Source organism: Ochotona princeps, chromosome 2, assembly GCF_030435755.1.
Source record: "Ochotona princeps isolate mOchPri1 chromosome 2, mOchPri1.hap1, whole genome shotgun sequence".
NCBI lineage: Eukaryota > Metazoa > Chordata > Mammalia > Lagomorpha > Ochotonidae > Ochotona > Ochotona princeps.
In genome coordinates, this window is record NC_080833.1 from 50,639,898 (window position 1) to 50,662,320 (window position 22,423).

The 22,423-nt window shown below is 40.2% G+C and overlaps 1 protein-coding gene across 4 annotated transcripts in view; it reads left to right on the top strand.

The window, feature by feature from the left end:
* The window catches only part of PATJ (PATJ crumbs cell polarity complex component), a 369,444-nt gene that overhangs the window by 65,099 nt on the left and 281,922 nt on the right, over positions 1-22,423 (top strand). For all 4 annotated transcript variants that reach the window (XM_058657334.1, XM_058657354.1, XM_058657340.1 and 1 more), the window contains exons 15-17: positions 1,193-1,327; positions 9,120-9,281; positions 15,432-15,563. In XM_058657334.1, coding sequence (XP_058513317.1) covers positions 1,193-1,327; positions 9,120-9,281; positions 15,432-15,563 — 429 coding nt within the window. The remainder of the gene's footprint in view (positions 1-1,192; positions 1,328-9,119; positions 9,282-15,431; positions 15,564-22,423) is intronic.

Consider the following 22,423-nt stretch of genomic DNA (forward strand, 5'->3'; position numbering starts at 1 on the left):
ACTTGTGCCAAGGGAGGCTACAACTGTGTCCCGACCAGAACGCAGCCCCATTCCAGCCTGTGCGTCCCTTGGTGGGAACCTCCTCCCAGCCAGGGTCTCCCCCGCCCCCCGCCAGCTTCCCAACCGGGCCTGTTCACAGCCAATGTTGAACGTGCCAGTGGTTGCTCTGTCTCAACTAGGCTGCATCTTAACTGCTGCACAAAAAACTTATCTTTAGGCATTTTTCTCTTAACTATTGGTACAGAAAATACAAATCCTAGTTAGTAACATTTACTGTATATAAATTATATGGCCACAATAAGAAGTCATTAGCTCTGTCTTAGAAAGTCTGAGTGAAAGGAGTTTGGTGAGTGGCCTAGACATTTTCATTCAACGAAATTAAGGACAACTAAGACTTTCATCTTTTTTGTTCTGACATTCTCTAAAGTTTCTCAATCCATGACTCACTTCATAATTCATACAATTCTTCCTAAGCCAGTATTTCCTATCCTGGAATGGACAATGATTGCTTTCTCCAAAATTAGAGATGTTCTCTCTGAAGTTCATGAGATGGGAAAGAACATTTTGGGTGAGGTATCATCCTCACAGATTAGTTCAAATAACATTTAGTAAGTCCACATGTAGTACATGATACTGTTTCAAGGGCTGAGCTTATATATTGAAAGTTTTGATTTTGTATTCAAAGAGGAGTGGGATTTATTTAAAAGGAGAGAGCAATTGAGAAAATAACATACTAAAAACCATATGTTGCTAGCTGTGACACAGGTGTGCACAGATGGTCTTGGATCCTAGATTGAGGTACACTCACTCAAAGCCAGGGCTTCCTGGAAATGACACTGCCTTTGTATTGAAGTGTAATTTAATTTGAAAATCAGGGCAAGTGGGATGCTCTGGGGAAAGACTGCATTCCTACTGGAATACAGTGACTGGGAGATCCTGTATCTTAGAATCAAAGGCAGATCTGTTTCTCCATTCCCAGAGGACATCAAGGGAAAGGAGCTATGAGACCAAGATGACCAATGGCTGCATAGTTTATTTGAGCCTAGATTTCCCAATATTTTTCGTTTTTTGGGATTTTGGTGATGTGATACAAGGGGTTAGGGAGGTTTCTTGTGGCAGGAGGAGTTGATGGAAGATTGACGGTTTGATGTGTCCTTATATGTAGTTATGCTGCTCTGCATTTCTGTTACAGCTTCTGCCTATTCACACTCTGAGGCTTGGCGTGGAAGTGGATTCCTTCGATGGGCACCATTACATCTCTTCAATTGTTCCTGGCGGTCCTGTAGATACCCTGAGTCTCCTACAGCCAGAGGATGAGCTGCTTGAGGTAAAATTCATAGGTGAAAGAAAGAGGCATGCATGTTGAAACTGTAGGAAAAGGTGTTCTCACCAGAAGTGTACTGATTACATTATTATCAGTGTCAGTGTGATACAAGCCATTAGACTGAAATATACTGAAAAGCCAATTGGATGATAAAAGAAACAGATATGATGTTTTCAGTCCATTTCCCAATTCCATTGGTACTCCTGTGATGTCTTTTGAATGTTTACTTGAATAATTGACTAAGGAAGAAGCTTGAAAACACAATTAATACTTGTAGTGTCTTTTGTTGTTGTTTATTTGAAAGGCAGAATAACAGAAAGAGTGAGCTTCCATCTGCTGGCTTGTTCTGCTAACGGCTGCATCAGCTGCAGCAAAGCCAGGAGCTTCCTCATGGCCATCATGTGGGTGCAGGGTCCCAAGGGCTTGGGCCTTCAAGAGCTGCTTTGCTAGGCCACAAGCAGGGAGCTGGATCAGGATGTGTAGCAGCCGGGATATGAACCAAATCCAGCGGGGGATGCTGGTACCACATGTTACCTACTGTGCCATGGCAACGGCCCATTACAGAATACTTTGTATTTTCTTTTTTGTTTTTTCTTTTTAGTATTATTATTATTATTTGATGATACAGTTCCATATTCCCTTATCTCCTCCCCAATTCCCTCCTCCTCCCACCTAGTTCCTCTATATCATTACTAACATATAATTCTTCATACTCAGTCATATGTCCATCATTGTGGGCATGGACAATGGCAGAGAGTCCAGCATTCTATTGTCAAGATACAGTAAACAGTTTCATTGTAAGTCGATCTTTGTCTGGAAGCAGAAATGCACACTACACTGCATCTTCACATCTGGATGTTAGTCTCCATTTCACAGCTACTGTACATCCCCTTAAAGGAAAAGTCATAATACAAAATCAATAATAGAAAGAAAAATAGAAATTTACAATGCCATGAAGTTAAATAACATGTTACTAGATATGACAGTCTCCATTACACAGCTACTATACATCCCCTTAAATGAAGAGCCACAAAACAATATCAACATCAGGGAGAAAAAAGAAATTAACAACACCAAGAAGTTAAATAACTATTAAACTATTAAATAACTATTAAATGACTAATGTGTAGCTGAAGAAATGAAAATCAAGAACCTTCTTGAAGAAAATCATGCCACTGTATGATCTATGAGTCCTTGAATGATTTAATCAGAAGAAAGTGTTTTAAAGCAATGAAAGCAACAGAAAACAACAAAATCCATGCGATATAGTTTCTGTTGATTTTTGCTGGTGAAGTGTGTCTCCTCCAGACAATAAATATTGGTTTTGTTTTTTAATCCGTCTACTAATCTATGACATTTGATTGAGCTTAAGCCATTTACATTCAGAGTTTAATATATATGGGTGGTACTTTGGTCCTATCATTTTAGGAATGGGTTGTTCATTGGTTTAGTCTTCTGTTGTCATTTCACTGGGATGTTCTTCACAACTGCCATTGGTTTTGGTAGGTGCTATTCCTCTTCTCTGTGAAGAGAACATCTTGAAGTATCCTTTGTAGGGCAGGTTTGGAAGAGGCAAATTCTTTTTTTTTTTTTTTAAGATTTTATTTTTATTACAAAGTCAGATATACAGAGAAGGAGAGACAGAGAGGAAGATCTTCCATCCGATGATTCATTCCCCAAGTGAGCCGCAACGGGCTGGTGCTGTGCCAATCCGATGCCGAGAACCAGGAACCTCTTCCAGGTCTCCCATGCGGGTGCAGGGTCCCAAAGCATTGGGCCGTCCTCGACTGTTTTCCCAGGCCACAAGCAGGGAGCTGGATGGGAAGTGGAGCTGCCGGGATTAGAACTGGCGCCCATATGGGATCCGGGGCATTAAAGGTGAGGACTTTAGCCACTAGGCCACGCCGCCGGGCCCGAGGCAAATTCTTTTAACTTTTCTTTACTGTGGAAGAATTTTATTTCATTTTCAAAGACAAAAGAAAGCTTTGCTGGATATGTTATCCTAGGCTGACAATTTTTTTTTTACTCCATTTTCTTCTTGCCTGTAGAGTTTCCTGTGAGAGATCTTCTGTGAGTTTAATTGGCATTCCTTTGTATGTCAATTGATTTTTTTCACGTGCACATTTAAGGATCTTTTCCTTATGTTCAATTGAGGAAAGCTTGATGATCATGTGCCTTGGTGAAGATCGCTTTTGATCAAGCCTGTTGGGAGTTCTGTGCCCCTCCTGGATGTTGTTTCCCAATTCTTTGTTTAGATTAGGGAAATTTTCCTTTATTATTTCATTAAATACATTTGCAAATTCAGCTTCTCTTTCTGCACCTTCTGGGACTCCCATAACTCTTAGATTTGGCCTCTTAATAGTGTCTTTCAATTCTTGAATACTTTTTTTTGGCATGATGCAGCTCTGCTTCCAGCTTTTTGTTTGCTTCCCCCTGGTGACAGGAAATATCTTCCAATTCTGAGATTGTTTCTTCTGCTTGCTTCATTCTGTTGTGGAAACTCTCCATTGTACTTTTAATTTGTTCTACTGTGTTCTTACTTTCTGATCTATCAGCCTTGGTATGCTTTGTTGCTTCCTTAAATTCTTTGAACTCTTGCATGAGCTTCTCATTTTTGATCAGAAGCTTTAAAATGAGTCTTATGGATTCTGTGTCCCCCATTTTCTTGATGTCTTCCTCAGTTAACACTGAGGTTGGCATAGAGTTTAGCTCCTTTGCAGGGGAATTTTTGGTAATATTCATTGTGCCTTTGTCTCTTCTTTTGCTCTTGATCATTGTACTTCCGGTTAGCAGAGTCTTCTCCTTGGGGGACGTTTCTGAGCTGTCACCCACAGGTCTACAATGCGATTTTACTTATTGCCGTTGGTACACAACTTTTTGCTTGCAGCCACTTGTGCCACAGCCTCCAGCGAGTTCCAGGTCTGGGTTCTTATATCAGATTTCCACCGTGGTCTCCACAGCCCCAGCTCTTGGATCACCACTCTCTACCTCCTGTGATACCGTGCTGAGGCTGCACCATTGTCTCTGCAACCTTTCTCCCACTTCTGGTTGGAGCAGGTCCCAGGATTAGAGAGACACCAGATGTCCTCTATAATTAGGTTGTTGGTGGCACTGATCTTGTTGGAACCTGTGGGATGTTAAGTCTGGGTGCCACACGGACCTATTTTGACCGGTATGATGCCACAGTCGGTATTATTTTCCTGTGGGACCAGTGCAATTCACGGACCTCAGTGAGTTCTCATGAGCTCAGCACATGCATAGTTCACTGTTGTCCCCTGCAGTCCTAAAGCTATTGCCACAGTGCGCAAAATGCCGCCTGACGTACCACTGCTAGAGTTCTTCATCTGCTGGCAGTCAGATCTGAGGGCTACCCAGACCTGTCTTGGGTGGAACCTGTAGAATGCCATGTTGCTGCAGTTCACTGAGTCAGAAATGAGTTCACTCCCAGCTCAGCACATGCTCCGTCCCTTCCCTTGCCTTTGCTACTTTATGCAAAATGGCATCCAATTCAGCTCTAAGGGGCTGACTGGGCTGTGAAATCCACCCTGTTCTCACACTGTCCGTCCGAGATCTGCTGCTCTGTCTCTGCTCCTGGTCAAATCAAACGGACCAGCAGGGCGGACAGTTCTTTGTCTGGGTTCACCACCTGAGCTCCCAGTGAAAGTCCCTTCCCACCTGGTTGCTGGTGGAGTTCCGGCTGCTGGTGCAGTTCAGATTGCTGTTAGCTGAATGCTGCTGGAGTATCAGTCACTGTAACACCACACCATTGTTTTCCCTGCTTTCCTGTGTCTGTCAGTCTCCAGGGACCCCTCTGCTGTTGTTCTGTCTTTTCCTATTTCCTGGAATATGTCCTCTCTGCTTCATCCTGGTTAAATATTTTTCCATCCGTTTAAACGTGTCCTTACCCTAGTCCACCATCTTGATTCTCTGCATTTTCTTTTTTGAAGATTTATTTATTTACTTATTATTGGAAAGTCAGATTTACAGAGAGAAGGAGAGATAGAGATGTTCCTTTTGCTGGTTTACTCCCAAAGTGGCCGCAACACCTGGAACTGAGGTGATCTGAAGCCAGGAGCCTAGAATGTCTTCTGGGTCTGCCACAGGGGTGCAGAGTCCCAAGGCTTTGGGCTGTCTTCCACTGCTTTCCCAGACCACAAGTATTGAGTGGGAAGGGAAATGGAGCAGCTGGAATACGAACCAGTGCCCATATGGGATCCAGGTGCAAGTAAGGTGAGGAGTTTATCTACAAGGCTATTGCACAGGGCCCAAGAACTGCTTTTACATACTTACTTGAGAGATAGTGAGAACACTCTTATTTGCTGTTTATCTCCCTTAGAGGTCTGACAGTCAAAAACTCCATCCAGGTTTCTTAGGTGTATAGCAAGAACCCAGCTACAAACATCACCTGCTTCCTGCGAAGTTGTGCATCAGTAAGAAGCTGGAGTCAGGATTGGAGCTGGGCTGCATTCCAGGCACTCTGATGTGGGATGCAGGGGTCCCAACTCGTGTCTGAACCATGTCAGAACTGCTACATCCAACATACTGCTTTGACTGTTGTAACATGTAGCCCTGTTGATTTGCAGTGTGTTGATTATTACTACTGAGCCTGGAGCTAAATGGCTGCAAGCTTATGTAAAGTTAGTTGTCCTGCTTCCTAGCTGAAAATCTTCCTTCCACATAACCTTCATTCAGGCTCTGCAACGATTGTTCAGGCAGAGCAGCACTAGAGCACATCAGCTTTAAGAACAACTTTCCTGGCCCGGCAGTGTGGCCTAGTAGCTCAAGTCCTCACCTTTAATGTTCCAGGATCCCATATGGGCGCCAGTTCTATTCCCGGAAGCTCCACTTCCCATCCGGCTCCCTGCTTGTGGCCTGGGAAAGCAGTCGAGGACGGCCCAAAACCTTAGGACCCTGCACCCGCGTGGGAGACCCGGAAGAGGCTCCAGGCTCCTGGCTTCGTATCGGCTCAGCTCTGGCTGTTGCAGCCACTTGGGGAGTGAATCAATGGATGGGAAATCTTTCTCTCTTTCTCTCCTCTCTGTATATTTGACTTTCTAATACAAATAAAATATAATTTGAAAATCTGTTTGAAGTGAAATGAAAGGAACAGCATGTAGGATTCATGTTGTTGCAAATGCAACGTGTTGATATTGTCCAGGCATCTAGAGGGGTGTGTGGAGAATTCTGAGCCAAATTTCCAGCTCACAAGATAAAGATTCTATGACTAGCAATTGAAATTCTGCTGTAAGTGCAGGAGCCCTGGATGTGGAGGTCCTCTTTCAAGACGTAGGCTATATCAGCAGAAGTGTTCAAGCGCAGCTTATTGCAGGTTTTACCGTTGACCTCTGCTCCCTTTTATTGATGAGGCCATGCCTTTTCTTTCGATTGTCAGTTCTTGGGGAATATTTTTGTAGCTGTCATACATGGTTCCCTGTGGGTTGGAGACTGTCACTGTCGCACATAACTACTAGATATTGAGAAATGTGATATGTTCCATAGGTGTGAAGGTATTTGGTAGTAAACATTACATGAAATTTACCATATAAGCTATTTGTAAGTGTGAGACTCGATGGCATTAAATCTGCATGTTTACCAGTGTTGTGGTAGCTTGGGTCACAAGTAGAGGTGATCTCAACCATCAGCCGCATTCTCTGTGCTTTAGCCAAGATTCAAATTTCATGTCTTCAAACAGAATGTCATTTATTAGAAAATAATGAAGATTTTTTGATTTCTGAAATGTAGATTTCTGGGGGAGAAACTTGTAAGGCAAGAAGGCCGGGTTTTTAAAGTCAGAACATCTTCTCTGAGTTTGGAATTTTCCACAGTTGAGCTATGTGTTTTTTTGCATGTTTAATTTTTTTGAGGATCATTTTCTTTATCTCTACTCACACTATGTGGTTGAGAACCCCATGACATGGCATCCCTATGAAGTACTGGTCACATTCTGGGTATGAAGAAGGCATATTGACAAGCTTCACAGCTGGACTGGAGTTTGAATGTGTTATTACAGTGGGGCAGAGCTTTCTAGTGCTGTGCTTTGCAGTCGTCTGAATTTTGGAAGCATGTACGTAGGTGTGTTTGCTGATCAATAGGTCTGGGTAATGGAGGCTTGAGAGCACTTCTCAAGTTGAAGGACCTTGAGAAATGTCATGAACTCTAAAGTCAAATCGACTTCTCAGTGATGAAATATAGAAAACTTAAATCTCTGTAAAGTTGACTAAGTAACCTGGACTCACAATTTGTGTGTGTATGTGTATGTATGTTTATTGTACTCCTTAGAGCTTAAACCCAGATACACAAATACACTTTGGGGTTAGAACACCGTGCCAAGTCAGCCCAGAAGAGCTATTTACAGCAGCCACAAATCCCCTTAGATAGGAGTTGGTAATGGGAAATGTGACCAATCCCTTCAGTGATAGAGAGTAGTATGGAGGACTACCAGGCACTGCTATAATAATTGGAGACAATTCAATGAATAAATAATGAGCTAAATAAATATTTAAAGGTACTTCAAGATAAAAACCTGAAAGTGACTTTCTAATTTATTGAAGTGAAACACAAGCAAATACTCATGTTGGGGTAGAACTCCTGCTTTGATTATATCTACTGGCCTTTTCTTGGTGTAGATTACTACCTGGTTAGTTGATTTCAGAACTTTTCTGTGCTATGGTGTCCTTTGGCACTGTCCATATAGCATGATCAGTAACAGGTACCTCCTCGTCCCTTCTTGCAGTTTTTTTCAAGTTAAAATCTTTTGTATACTGCTGAACTTTATTTCCTCTTGTTCCTTTCATCAGTCCTAAAGACGTGGAAGGTGATATTCACTTTGCAAGTAGCTAGTTCCATGAATTGTAACTTGCTAGTGGGTCTCCACCATGTGGTGGTTTCTTTGTCAATAATTAAGAGGCCGGGAGATGTGTCTAACCTGATGTTACAGACTTGGGAGTGGTTCCCAGGGACTGTTGGCTCAGCCTGCTGTGGATGGGATGCTTCAGCCAAGCCAGTGTCCTCTTACTCTCTGTTGCAGTGACAGATAAGTGCAGTTATCATTCCCAATAAAGTCGAGCCTGCCAGTTATCTGAAATTAATGCCAAACTAGAAATCTTTTTGAAACAGGTAATGCCATCAAACCTTCCCAGGAAGAAGTCAGATGTGAAAAGTTTGTTGTCTACGTGGTATTCATGCTTCAACTTCTTGAAAGAAACGGGGATCAGATTTTAGTGAGCTTAACCTAGAAGAGAGAAAACTCTCAGCTGAAGTCATGTATATGAAAAATTCTGAGACTTTCTCTGGCGCTTTGGGTGCAAACTGTAGTTTTACAGTCAAATCACATGAAATTTAGAAAAATTTTTGCTGCTAACAATCATTAATAAGGAATAGTTACCATAGGGATACTTGGATAAAATAATTTGAAAACCAACATACTTCCTGCACACACTTGATGTGTATATCCCTCAGAACATGTAGGATAGTAGTAGGTGAGACCACATTTAAGGTATCAAAAGGAATAGGTGTAGAAATGTGAGCAAGTAGATAGAAAACTTGGAGAGGGATAGTTGTGCTAGGCACACACTTTCTACTTCATGCACTTGGGTTGACTAAATATTTCACCTAAATTTTTATAAATTTTAAGCATTGCATTTCTAGTTTCTGTTAAAATAATATTTTCAAATTTAAAGCCTTTGCTTTGAAGGAGCATAAAATGATATCGTATTTCATTGAGTAAATTATAAGCAAGGAACTTCTTTTTTCACTTAGGGTCCTCTCAATTCTAACTTAACCTTTGTCTCTGTAGGTCAACGGCGTGCAGCTCTATGGAAAATCTCGCCGAGAGGCTGTTTCCTTTCTTAAAGAAGTGCCACCTCCTTTTACCTTGGTTTGCTGTCGGCGATTGTTTGACGACGAGGCCTCAGTGGATGAGCCAAGGACCAGTGTACCCTGCCCTTCTGAGAAGGAGGTACAAGTCAATGCAATGTGCTTCCCCGAGGCATACTTGTAGGGTTGGTCTGTGTTTAGATTTATTTATTTGAAAGTCATAACTTCAGGAGAAGGTGAGACAGATTTTCCATCCAGTGGTTCACTCTAGAAGGCCACAGCAGCCAGGGCAGGGCCAGGCTGATTCCAAGAGGCAGCAGTCGACTTGTGGGCAGCAGGAGCCTAGGGATTTGGACCATCTTCTGTTTCTTTCCCCTGGTGCATTAATAGGGAGCTGTGTTGGAAGTGGAGCAGCTGGGACTTGAACCAATGCCCGTATGGCATGCCAGTGCTGCAGGCAGTGGCTTAATGTGTTTTGCCGCAATGCCATCCTAGCATACACTTTCCTCAGGGTTCCTTGAAGAGTAGCAAGGGTGTGAGAAACCAACCCATCTGGCTCTTTTTTTTTTTTTTTTTTTTTGGACTAAGGGAATAGTACACAGCTTGTCAGATTGTCACTTTTCATTTAATGACATAAAACTGACCTGTCTTTGAAACACTAACAACATTAAAATGCATGCATTTTGATTTTAAGGAACCTTTTTTGTTTGTTTGTTTTCAGTGATTGCTTGGAATTGTACTGTTGGCTTCTAGTTCAAATTAATACGTTTAAGATGTTGCTGTGTGCTGAATATCTAATGGACTTCCATTTTTCAGAGTCATAAATATTTAGGGGAAAAAAAACAACCAAACACTCTGATACGGAATGTGGTCATCACAGGAGGCATCTTAACTGTGTGCCAAATGTCTTCTCCTCTTTTAGATGATAACTTTTAAATTATAATTCCATTAAATCCCATGTAGGTCCCTGGGATCCTCCGTTTTACCTCAGTTCTAGATTTCAGCATGTTTGGACACTAATCATTGCTCTAAGACGTGTGAACTGTGGAGCAAGTCATTTGACTTCCTTTCCATTTTTGTCCTCTGAAAAATGGTGACACTTCTCTCACTTAAGCACCTCGTGAGTTTTTGTGAGCAGAGATGGAGAGATGTGTGCAGAGTTCTCTGCGTGATGCCTGCATGCGAGGAGTCCTCAGTGAGCACTTGTGCTTGCTTTCTGATTGGTTAAGGCACTGGCAAGTCTAGTCACGGAAACTTCAGCGTACTTACTTGTCTGTCCAGCAAGTCTGTCAGCTCTTTTGGGTCTGAGACTGTATCTTTAAATTATTTTCTTTATCAAAGTGGGCATATAACAAAGGATTAATCCATTTTGATCCATGATTGACAGACTTTTTAGTGTTTATCTTTTGTACAGTAACATTTCAAGGGAAGGAAACAAATGCTACATTTTGTGACTATCCTTACTAAAGTGGAATGTGGGTGGTGGCTTCTTTCTGAGGGTTGATAAAAATCCCTTTCATCGGATCTCACAGGGTGTGTAAATCACCAGCCGGGACTGCTGACTCCGTGCTCCCATCAGTCATGCGTTACCACAATGGGAAACAGCAGCTCTGAATTATGCTCAGTGTCAGCCTTGCTGCCCATTAGTTGATTGCTTTCCATTCTGTACAAACAGGAGTTATGTAGAATTGATTGCATCAAAGTGATATATTTCAGGTTGGAATCTAATATCTTATGCAACGTGGATGGATTGAAATTTCTATAAACCTGAGTTTTATAATTGTATGTGGATTCTTAAAGCCCTGGCTCTCTTTTCCATCTGTCTGTTTTTTATTTATTCTGATAACATTTTATGTTCCCATACCCTATCTGTTTAGGCAGCACAGCCAAAATTTGTAACACTCATTAATCAGTGTATTTAATTCTTTAGAAGAACATCAGTCGTATTTTACTAGTCATTGAAACTTTGCTTTTAATTAAAAGATATAATTTTTTAAAGGTTTATTTATTTTGAACTGAAAGGCAGATTTACAGAGAGAAACAGAAATCTTGCATCTGCTGGTTCACTCCCCAAATGGCTGCAAGTGCCCTGATTTGGGGTGATTTGAAGCCAGGAGCCTGGAGATTTTCCAGGCACATTAACAGGTATATGCAATGGAGGTGATGCAGCTGGTACTTGAACTGGTGCCATATGGGATGCTGGCAACCACAGTCAGAAGCTTAACCTACCATCATTGTCCCTGCCCGAAAGGTGCAGTTTAGAAAAGGGGAGAGGTGAGATTTTACTTTCTCACATCATGCTTAAAGGTGCAGAATCTGTTGATCCAGAGTACTCCTGCTAGTTTGAAGTTTTGTGATTCAAGAACCAAAAAATTGTTCTATTTAGACTGGATATTAACCTTTTATATTCTACAGCAACATATTGAGATCTGGAGCAATCCTAATTTTAAAATGTTATTGTATTATTAATGATGGCTTACTCTTCCTAAAAAATTACAGAGGGTTTTCTTTTTTGTTTATTATTATTATTATTTTTAAAAATTTTTTAAAATTATTTATTATTTTTAATTCATTAATTGCATTGTATTATGTGACACAGTTTCATAGGTACTTGGGTTCTCCCCACCCCTCCCCAAACCTTCCCACCATGGTGGATTCCTCCACCTTGTTGCATAACCACAGTTCAAGTTCAGTTGAGATTCCCCCATTGCAAGCATATACCAAACATAGAGTCCAGCTATTATTATTATTTTTTATAAGATTTGTTTTATCTTTTTGAAAGGCAGAGTTACAGAGAGAAAGAGGAGAGAGAAATAAGGGAAAGAGAATTTTCCATCCACTAGTTCACCCTCCCAGTGGCTGGAAGAGCCAGGGCTGAAACAGGCTGAAGCCGGAAGCCAAGAGCTTCATTCAGGTCTTCTTCATAGGTGTGAAGAAGGTTCAAGATAGATTTCATGTTGTTGTTTGCTTACTAGTGTCAGTGGTTAAATATTACTGCTTGTAACTACTTCAAGTTCCAGATGTGAGGGCTCTTTCTCGGCTGGCAAGGCTATGTATGGCTAGCTGAATATGTATGAGATGTCCAGGATCTAGCCACCAGTTTATAAGATGCTTTTGCCTACTCAAACTTCTTAGCAGTTAACTTGGGGTAAAGAACAGATGGAATGAGTTCTACTGAGCTGGACAGTTGAGTTCTTTGGGGTTCCAGAAGAATTTAGTTTGAAATTTCTGAAAGGATCCCTGCCTTAGGTACATGCTAGCTCTTAATTTCTGTTCTCTTCATTCCACATGTTATCTGAATTAATGTTTAAGCTGTGTTGATAAAATTTCAAAATGAAAAGGCAAGTTCTAAAAAAAAGTATTGTTTAGATTTGCATATCACTGCTTATTTTCATCTAAAATGCCCGAGGGGAGTTTTTTTGGGACAGAAAAGATTTCAGCCTATGGTTTGGAGGTTAGGGTTCCGAACAATGCAGCCTTCTGGCTAGTGGAAGCTCACCATGGTGGTTGTAGAGTAGTGACCACATTTTGGGCCAGGAAGCCGAGAGAACTGTCCCTCAGAACCTGAAGTCAAGTCCCCTTGACAGGCCCTGATGCCCCTGAGGGCGTGTCTCCAGGCGTCTAGTGACCACCCACAAACCTTACTGCCTGGCCACCACAATACAATCCATGCATTACCTCCATCCATCGCTCCTTGACATTAAAACTGACCTTAAACATCTGTATGATTTTTTCAGGGGAGACAGGCCAAAAGCAATCCATAACAAGTCTGTAGCTTTATTTTTCTCCTGAAATTTCTTAATAAACACAAGTAAATGACACATTAATGTAGTAAACAAATATTAATTGAATAAGCAAGATACTACATAGTTTGAGTTTCTATGCCATTCCACCCTAGAAATCAGGCATCTTTTTTGGTTGTTGAAACTTTGAGGGAATGTTAGAAAGCTCATGGAAAATGAAATAAAAAGATAAAAGTATGGGACGATTGTTGAGATACAAATTGTTACACTGCCACTTGTGCTGTCATGGGAGAGCAACTGTTTGAGTTCCATTTGCTGCTTTCTGTCTAGCTGTCAGCTCATGTGCCTGGGAAAACAGTCAAGGATGGCCCAGGTGCTTGGGCCCCTTCTGCTTGCCCCTGCCAACATCAGCATTGCCCGACCCCAGCTGTTGCAACTGTTTGAGTTGGGCATTAGAAGGTGGAAGATCTCTTTTTCTCTCTGTCTCTCCACTCCCTGCTCTCTGTCACTTTGCCTGTCAAATAAATCAGTACATCTTTATATTAAAAAAGTAATTGTGTAAAGAAAAAAAAAGCTGGACATTCATACGAATTTTTATATTATTTACAGGTTTCATTAATTATTTTTAAGATTCATTTTATTTTTATTGGAAAGGCAGATATACAGAGAGGAGGAGAGACAGATAGCAAGATCTTCCGTCCAATGATTCACTCCCTAAGTGACCCCCCAATGGCCGGTGCTGTGTTGATCTGAAGCCAGGAGCCAGGAGCTTCTTCCAGGTTTCCCACAGGGGTACAGAGTCCCAAGGCTTTGGGCCATCCTCGACAGCTTTCCCAGGCCACAAGCAGGCAGGAAGCTGGATGGGAAGTGGAGCTGCTGGGATTAGAACCGGCACCCATATGGGATCCTGACGCATTCAAGGCGAGAACTTTAGCCGCTAGGCCATGGCGCCAGGCCCTCATGAAGTTTTTAAAAGGCTATAAATAGGGCCCAACACGGTGGCCTATCGGCTAAAGTCCTTGCCTTGAATCCTCCTTGATCCCATAGGGGCACCAATTTGTGTCCCAGCTGTTCCACTTTCCATACAGCTCTGGCCTGGGAAAGCAGTGGAGGAGATCCCAAAGTCTTGGTACCCTGCACCCTCATATCAGACCTGAAGAGGCTTTTGGCTCCTGTGGCTTCTAATTGGCGCAGTTCTGGCCATTGTGGCCAGGTGGAAAGTGAACTAGCAGAAGGAAGATCTTTCTCTCTGTCTCTCCTTTTCTCTGCAAATCTGATTGGCCAATAAAAATAAGTAAATCTCAAAAAAAAAAAACTATAAAGAAAAGAAGAATTCTTGAGCTTCAGATAGATGTTTAGGATATTTGGGAGAGAATAAAATCATAGAAAAACAACACATTGTTAAAAACAGTGTAAAAGTTCCATTTTGTTTTTTGAAATAGCTTTCATGTTATTGAGTGTCCTGTGAGTCTGTTTACCAATGGCTCTTCTTTGTGACAGGACTAGAGGGAGTAAGCAAGGAAAGGACCTGTGTGGTTCAAAGTGAGGAAAGTAGCTAAGGCTGTCCGAGCTAGTCAGTCTTGCTGACCTGTTTTTGCAGTGATTCAATTTCATTACTTCAGTGTCATGGTTTTTACCTGTTTTTTTTAAGTTTTATTTATTTATTTATGTGTTTATTGGAAAGTCAGATATACAGAGAGGAGGAGAGACAGAAAGGAAGATCTTCCGTCCATTGAGTCACTCCCCAAGTGAGCACAACGGCTGGTGCTGCACCGATCCGAAGCCAGGAGCCAGGAATTTCTTCTAGGTCTCTCACGTGGGTACAGAGTCCCAAGGCTTTGGGCTGTCCTCGACTTCTTTCCCAGGTCACAAGCAGGGAGCTGGATGGGAAGTGGAGCTGCCGGGACACAAACCACACCCATATGGGATCATGGCATGTGCAAGGCAAGGACTTAGCTGCTCCAGGGCTGGTTTTTACCTGTTTTCATAATTCTTGGTGGCCATTGACTTTTTCCCCATTTTTTTTTTTTTTTTTTTGAGGGTGGAGGAGTCAAGCTTTTCTTTGAAACCTCCATGAACCTGTAGAAAGGATCTCTCTTCTAATCTGGTCTGTCTTTGTTTAGGCATTTTTCTTTCTGTCACTGTAATTATGAATGCAAGTATTTCCTGCTTAAGCATCCTTTATGCTTCTACTTTGTATGGTGTTTCATTTTTACTGAAATTGCGTATTTTTCCTTTTATGCTTCTAATGGGATGACAGAACTCATTGAAGTATAAGAGGTCAGTGTTAGTACGTTGAATGAAGTGGGTACTTGGCTTTTTTTTTAAGAAATCTGAACAATCTGCATTTGTATTTGAATTTTCATGAGGTGTTATTCTAAAGTGTGTTGCCCTAGTGCATGCCCCTTTTAAAAAGATTAAAACTGAAAACTATGCATGCGAAGTGAATTCTCAGTTTGAAAGGAGGCTGTGAGACTCCTGATAAATGTTCATTCTTTTCAGAATTGAAAGATGTTGTTTTGAAGCATTTATCTTCTTTGATGTTTTAGGTTGACCACAATACTGATGTCAGTGTTGAAGATGATGATGATGGTGAATTAGCACTATGGTCTACTGAAGTCAAGATTGTGGAGCTGTTGAAAGATCACAAAGGTTTGGGATTCAGCATTTTGGATTACCAGGTATAAAAACATATACAAGCAGTCAAATTTTATTTTGTTTTTAATGATTGGATTATATCAAAGTTATCTTAGGAAGTGGTGATTAAAATACTTAACGACTTAAAGTTGAATCCCAAAGATGAGGTGTTAAATTCTCAGTTGTTCCTTTAATAGTGACAAGTAGCTCTCTTAGTGAATAAAATGGTAGATGATATAATAAGTAGACAGTAATCAATAGTTTTATATACATAGATGCTTTTAAAGACTAGAACTACATGAGCTTTGCAATACAGCCTAATTGGTTAGTTTCACATATACAGTTTATCCGTTCCAGGCATTCCCATGGAATAGTGCTATCGTTACCGCACTAAGAAGCCCTGTACAGTCTTTCCCTGTTCTTTCCCTTCATGTGAACGGTTTTAGTTTTCTTGCCTCCAAATTTTAATGAACTTAAGTCAATAGAAATGTTTTTGATGAAATTATGCATGTGAATGCATGTGTGATTTATTTTTCTGTACTGCAGTTATTATTAGGATACATTTGAGGAGTGTGAAAGGTCACATAATACGACATCTTTGTTTCCCGGTTTCCCAGTTTCCCAGTTACTGTATTTTTTTTAGACCTTTGACTATTTGGGGAGAATCGCAATTGTTGGGTAAAAAAACTCTGCATTATTAAGAGGCATATTTGAATACTGCTGCCTGGACATATTTTGGTTTGATGAAGCAAGAGTCTATCAAAGCACATAAAATCTGTTCTTTAATACAATAAGGCAATCACGAACAGATTAAAAGAAAAATGCTTTGGACATTACGTTAAGAATATTAGATTCCATATTTTTTGGCAGTGTGATTTAAGATTACTGAAATAGATTAAATCTATTTCATTTTTGCTGTTGTTTTTCTGTGCCAGATAGCTCTCTCTGTTATTAGAACTCTTTGGAATATTATTGATTTTAGGACCTGTTGATTCCAAATGAATATTTTTGGGAAATATTTTTATCAATAAATGTCAGTACTGTAAGATTTGGAAAAGTGTTTGAGCTTAGAAAACAAATGGCAGGAACTCTATTTCTCTGGATTATAACCTTGTTAGCTAACACACAGGAGGCAGTTGCCTAGTACTTGTAGAATGAGTAAATGAAACTCAGATTAGCTGAAGTTACCTGGAATTGAATACATAGATTCAGCTGGAGCTTGTTAACTATTTTTAATCACGAGGTTTAAATTTAGAAAAGATCTTTTAAATGTGCGCTTAGGTACTTAACCACATTTCGATTATCATAGGAATTTATAAATATCTGCATTCGTATATAATACATACATTTTTCATAATGGTTGCACTTAGGCTTTAAATGATATCCAAAAGTTTTAATATTTTCATTCTTATATTAATAAAGCAATAAAATGTTTTATAACTTAAAAATAAAATTTTAGAAAAAATGGAAAGAAAAATTTGATTGTTCTTAATTTATTCTCTAGTTCACAGGGAAATCCCCATATCAATTCTAAGAATAACAATTTTAAGACTACTCAGTCCCTAACTGTGGAGTTTCTTCTTCACTGCATTCTTACTGATGTACTTTGCAACCTCTTTTGCCTTATGGAAATTATCATTACTTCAAATTATAAAGTTTTCTTTCTTTCATTTTCTTTGTTGTGATGAGCATATATACTGGCATATATTTCTACATGAATGAAATAACTTCAGTGTAAAAAATTATTATTTTTTCTTTATTTTTGACGATCTTTACATAGTTGATTAGGGCACAAAGGGTCAAAGGCTACAAGAAGGTGGGTAAGACTACTGTTTCCACATTATTGCTTTCTTTTTTTCCTGTATCTGGCGTATAGGGGGAGATAAAGGGAGAAGCCCCACCAACCTAGCCTTCCATCCATCCCAGGTCCCCGATGTGGGGTATGCTCTGAGGGTCCTGCTCATGCAATTTTGACAATTCAACAGTTAAGAATTGCTGCTAGTCTCACCATTCCAAGCACAATGAAGTCGCTGCAGAATCCATTGATTGACATAGTCCACCTTAGAGTCTCTGCCCAGATTTTCACTGCCAACACATACCCGGGGTAGTTGATTGATTTGTTCTGTCCTTTGTCCTCTGTTGTGGTATCAGGCGTCTTCTGCAGGTTCCGATGGACTGCCATATCCTCATGTGCACCTGGATATGCTCTCCTCTGCTCTGTCTGAGCCTCTGAAAAGACTCAGCTTTGACACTTGCACTCCATGGCAGTTCATGGAACCTGCAGTGCAAAAAAATTATTAAAACTCCTTTTTTCCTTTGTGTTTGTCAAAAAGTTAATGGAGCATAGTTTATTTCCTGACTAATATTTTCATTCCAATGAAGGGCTCTCCTAACTTCCCTCTGTAGCTGAAGTTTGGAAGGAAAAGCATTTGATGTTAAATCGAATATTTTTTGTAAGTCAGACATAAGTGTCCTCACAGCTGTAAATAGCATATTTTTGCAATTTGTCAGGGTTATATGAAATGGTTATATGCTGTGTCATTTAGATGACAGGTAAACACAATTTAAAATTTGACTTGGGGTAAATTAATTAATTGATTAAACCATTCTCATTGTAATTAGGTAGTAAATTGTAAAGTTCAAAAATATTTTTTGCAAGGCCAGGTAAAGGTTTAGCAAAAGCCAAGAAGGGCCACATTCTTGGCTGTTATTATTTAATATGTTTGATATAAATTTATTAGGTAGCTGCATAGGGCCGAGATAGTCCTGTTCTTCAGTCTAAGTGTATTTGAACTAAGAGATAGGCTAGAAACCTTTTAGCTACAGGAAGACAGTACCAGAGGAGTTGAAGAACTCCACTAATACTGAATAACAGTATTCTGCAGGTGTTAAAGGACCTACGTTAGCAGTATTGAAGAATTTCAAGTTTGATTTGTTTTTGAAGATTTTTTTTAGTTGAAAAGCAGAGTTACAGAGAAAGACAAAGATGTTCCATTCAGCAGTTAATTCTCCAAATGTGTTACAGCCAGGCTGGTCCAGGCTGAAGCCAAAAGCCTGATAACACCACCAGCTTGTCCATAGGGGTGACAGGAGCCTGGGAACTCAAGCCGTCTCACCTTGCTTTCCAGGGAGTGCTACAGCTTTGACTTGAACAGGCACACATATGGGATGCGGCTGATGGAGATGGTGGGTGAACTCGCTGAGCCATAGCACCAGCCTGGAAAACTGAACTTTTTTTCTCTTTTAATAAAGACTTGCTGATTTTTATCAGAAAGGCAGATTTACAGAGAGAGAAGGAGATGCAGAGAGAATGATCTACCTTCTGCTGGTTCACTCCCCAAATGGCTGCAAAGGTCAGAGCTGAGCTGATCGGAAGCCAGGAACCAAAAGCTTCTTCCAGGTTTCCCATATGGGTGCAGGGTCCCAAAGCTTTGGGCCGTCCTCTACTGCTTTCCCAGGCCACAGGCAGAGAGCTGGGCGGGAAGTGGAGCAACTGGCATATGAACTGGTGTCCACATGGCATCCTGGCGTGTGCAAGGTGAGGATCTAACCATTGAGCCATCGCACCAGGTCCCAGCCCGACTTTTCTGTATTAATTTCATGTAGCCACTCTGCACTTTAGGGAGTTATATAGAATGATATGAACTTTTTGAGGGTCTGACAAAATTTGAAACTTCTATTTCACTGGTGCTTATGTAGCATTTGCATCTGTAAGCAGGGATAATAAGGTCTAGCTCAAAGGAGTGTATATGTTAAGTGAATTCATGTGTATGAGGAAATAAGCAATGCGTTGTGGAAACGTATTAATAATCATCTAATTGGAAAATAAAGATAAAACTTTTTGATTCTGTCTGCCAAGGTGACCCTTTTATAATAGTATTTTTGTAATCTAGCCATTTTGAATGTTGTAAGATTAGAAAAATTAAGAAGTAGATGCCTTTGGTGAGTTTAAATGTAATTGTAAAATTGCACTTTAGAATGTAGCCAGTCTTTGATAATCCATATGTGAATTGTTCAATTATGGATAATTGCCAGAGGTTTTTCTTTCTTTTTCTTTTTTTCATAAATTGGACTGAACTTTAAAATGAGCTGACAGAGGAAGGGTCTTGAAGGACTCCCTGGAATAATGAGCTGGTCGTTCTGAATATTGATGTAAATTGTGTTGCTGAACAGAGAAAAGAAGTATGCCGTTTACCTAAAACATAGCTGAGTTTGATATTGAGTGCTGCAGTTGAGTCATATGGCCAAAGAGCGAAGTGTGGAAATTTCTTCTCAAGAAAGGCATTTCAGTTCATATGGGGCAAAGGTAAAACAGAAAGCAACCGGTAAGATAGCAAGTGTAATTTAGTTTGTAAGTCTCTTGCTTGGATTTTGGGATAAAACAGGAGTAGCTTTTGTTGGTTGTGGTTTGAGCAGAGGTGGGATGTGTGTTAGTCTCGGGTAGGCCAGGGTGTCACTTGCTGAGAGTTGTGTGCTTGCTTCCCTGTGAGCTCTAAGGTATGTACCAGGAGGAGTAGTTAATTACAGCACATAAGGAGACTGTGGAGAATAATTTCCAAAATATTGAGTCATTGAGTTAGGGAAATGGGAATCCTTAATTTTAGGGGGAGATAAATTTGTAAGAGGGGATGATCTTGTTTTGGTGTGTGGGAGTAGGTGCACGTGCACTCAGGTGCAGGTGCATGGTACGGTGCTAGGGAGTAAACCCCTCCCGAGGCAGCGATCTTTGTCAAATGAAGCGAAAGGCAATCTTTGAATACTCTGAGCCGTCTGCCTAGGCAGGCATTGTTTTCCAGGAAGGGTCTGGGCTAGTGCAGGGTGGCTGGTGATCACATTTCTCCCTGAAATGAGAGTGAAAGCCTGGAAACAACCCTGGGAACATCAGGTGCTTTAACTGTCTTGAAAGAGCAATGTGTCAAAAATAAAGACTTTTGAGCTTCTCAAGGCATTACCAAGCAACAAAGGCATTACCACGCTATATGGTTGTTTCTGAAAAATCCTGACTTAAATGTGCACCACATTCAGAGATTCACTGTTCTGTGTGTGTGTGTGTGTGTGTGTGTGTGTGTGTGTGTGTGTGACATCCTGCCTCACAGGTTGTATCATTGGAAACAATACTGTATCCCAGATGTGACTTGACAATGTACTCAGCTTCCCAGCAACAGGACTTCAGAAATTCAGTTGTAAGTTTTAGGATGTAATTTCTTAACCAGGTTCCAGGTGAGACTGTCACATTGTATCTTAGTTAACTTTGTCTTACTTTCCCAATATTTCTATACATTTATTCCTCAGAATGTATCTCTGTGGAATATTACTGCTAACCGTCTATGGCCTTACCACCCTGAACACGCCTGATCTCATCTGATCTTGGAAGCTAAGCAGGGTCGGGCCTGGTTAGTACTTGGATGGGAATATTACTAGTAATCATACTAACACTGACAAAAATACAGTAATAGATAAAATTTATTGAGGGCTTATCGTTGTGTAATTACCTTACGCATTTATTCCCCAGAGCCTCGTGAAATAGTTGCTGTGATTGTCTTCACTCTAGAAATGATGAAACTCAGGCACTGAGAGGTTAAATAATTGGGCCAAGTTCTTGCACCAGTATATGGTAGGATAGAAATTTTAATGTAAGCATTCATACCCAAGTTTTAGTCTTTTAACTCCCTGATTTGTGAGTAGTATTTCCATATGCATTTTATTACAGAGCATCCCTATAGTAAATTTATTACAGTAGATCTTCCTGGTTTTCCAGCTTACAAAAGCTTCCTGTCTTAAAGACCAAGCTGCTAGGTAATATTCTCGTTTTTTAATGCTTACATGAATGTTTGGTAAATATTAAAAGTTAATTAGTATAGTGCGTTTATATCTGTTGCATAAGAGCTAGTGTTTATTGCTTGAGAAGAAAATGATCACAAACTTAAGAATTTTAAACTGGTAAGTAATTTGTTATGGGTGAATGTTCAGTAATGAATCAATTACTAAATAGTGTGAGTTATAATTTTTAATTTCTACCAAAAAGCTTGAAAAAATTTTAAATTGTATGGATTTTACCTTCAGTTGACCTTATAAATTAAACACGGCAAGTGGATATTTTCTGGTGTTTTGATTTATATTGAACTTTGAATAACCCCTCATGATTATAATTCACTGGAAATGTTTGACATTAGCCAATTTTTGAACATTAGCCATAATATTGCTATCCTGGTACTTTTAAATTTCAATGATTTAGAAGGAAAATTTATTAAGCAATAATTCTCCTCCTTCCCACGTCCAATTGCTCATTTCTCTCCCTTCCCGACTGGCTCTGTTTTTGCCAAAGCAGATATTTCTGAAAGACCCTGGATTTGTCTCACACACCGAGAGAGATAAAAATAGAAAGCTTCGTAGCCCAGCTTTTGAGAGGTGATTCATATGTGAACACTGTGAGTAATGCTTCACACATCTGAAAGACCAAAAGCGTATGATGATTCCATAAAAAATTAAATATTCCTCTCCATAAAAATGGGCAATTTGTTCTTAACTCAAGATAGTATAAATATTAAATGTGTTATTGCTGAGTTTTGAAAGTGATATGCTGAAGTATTGTACTTATAAGAAAAACTTAAGTGTGAGGTTTTGGTAGACTTAAGATATTAAATTTTTCTTAAGTTTTATTATTTTTTTAAATTTAATTAAATGCTTACAGAGAGGAGAGAGAAAGACATACTTAGAGAGAAAATCTTCCATTCACTGGTTTATTCCCCAAATGACCTCAGTGACCAAGGCTGGGCCAAGCCAAAGGCAGGAGCTTCTTCTGAGCCTCCAAAGTGGATGCAGGGGCCCAGGCTCGTGGCTCATCTGCTGCTGCTCACCTCAGTGCTTCAACAGGGAGCTGGATCAAGTGGAGCAGTCACGACTC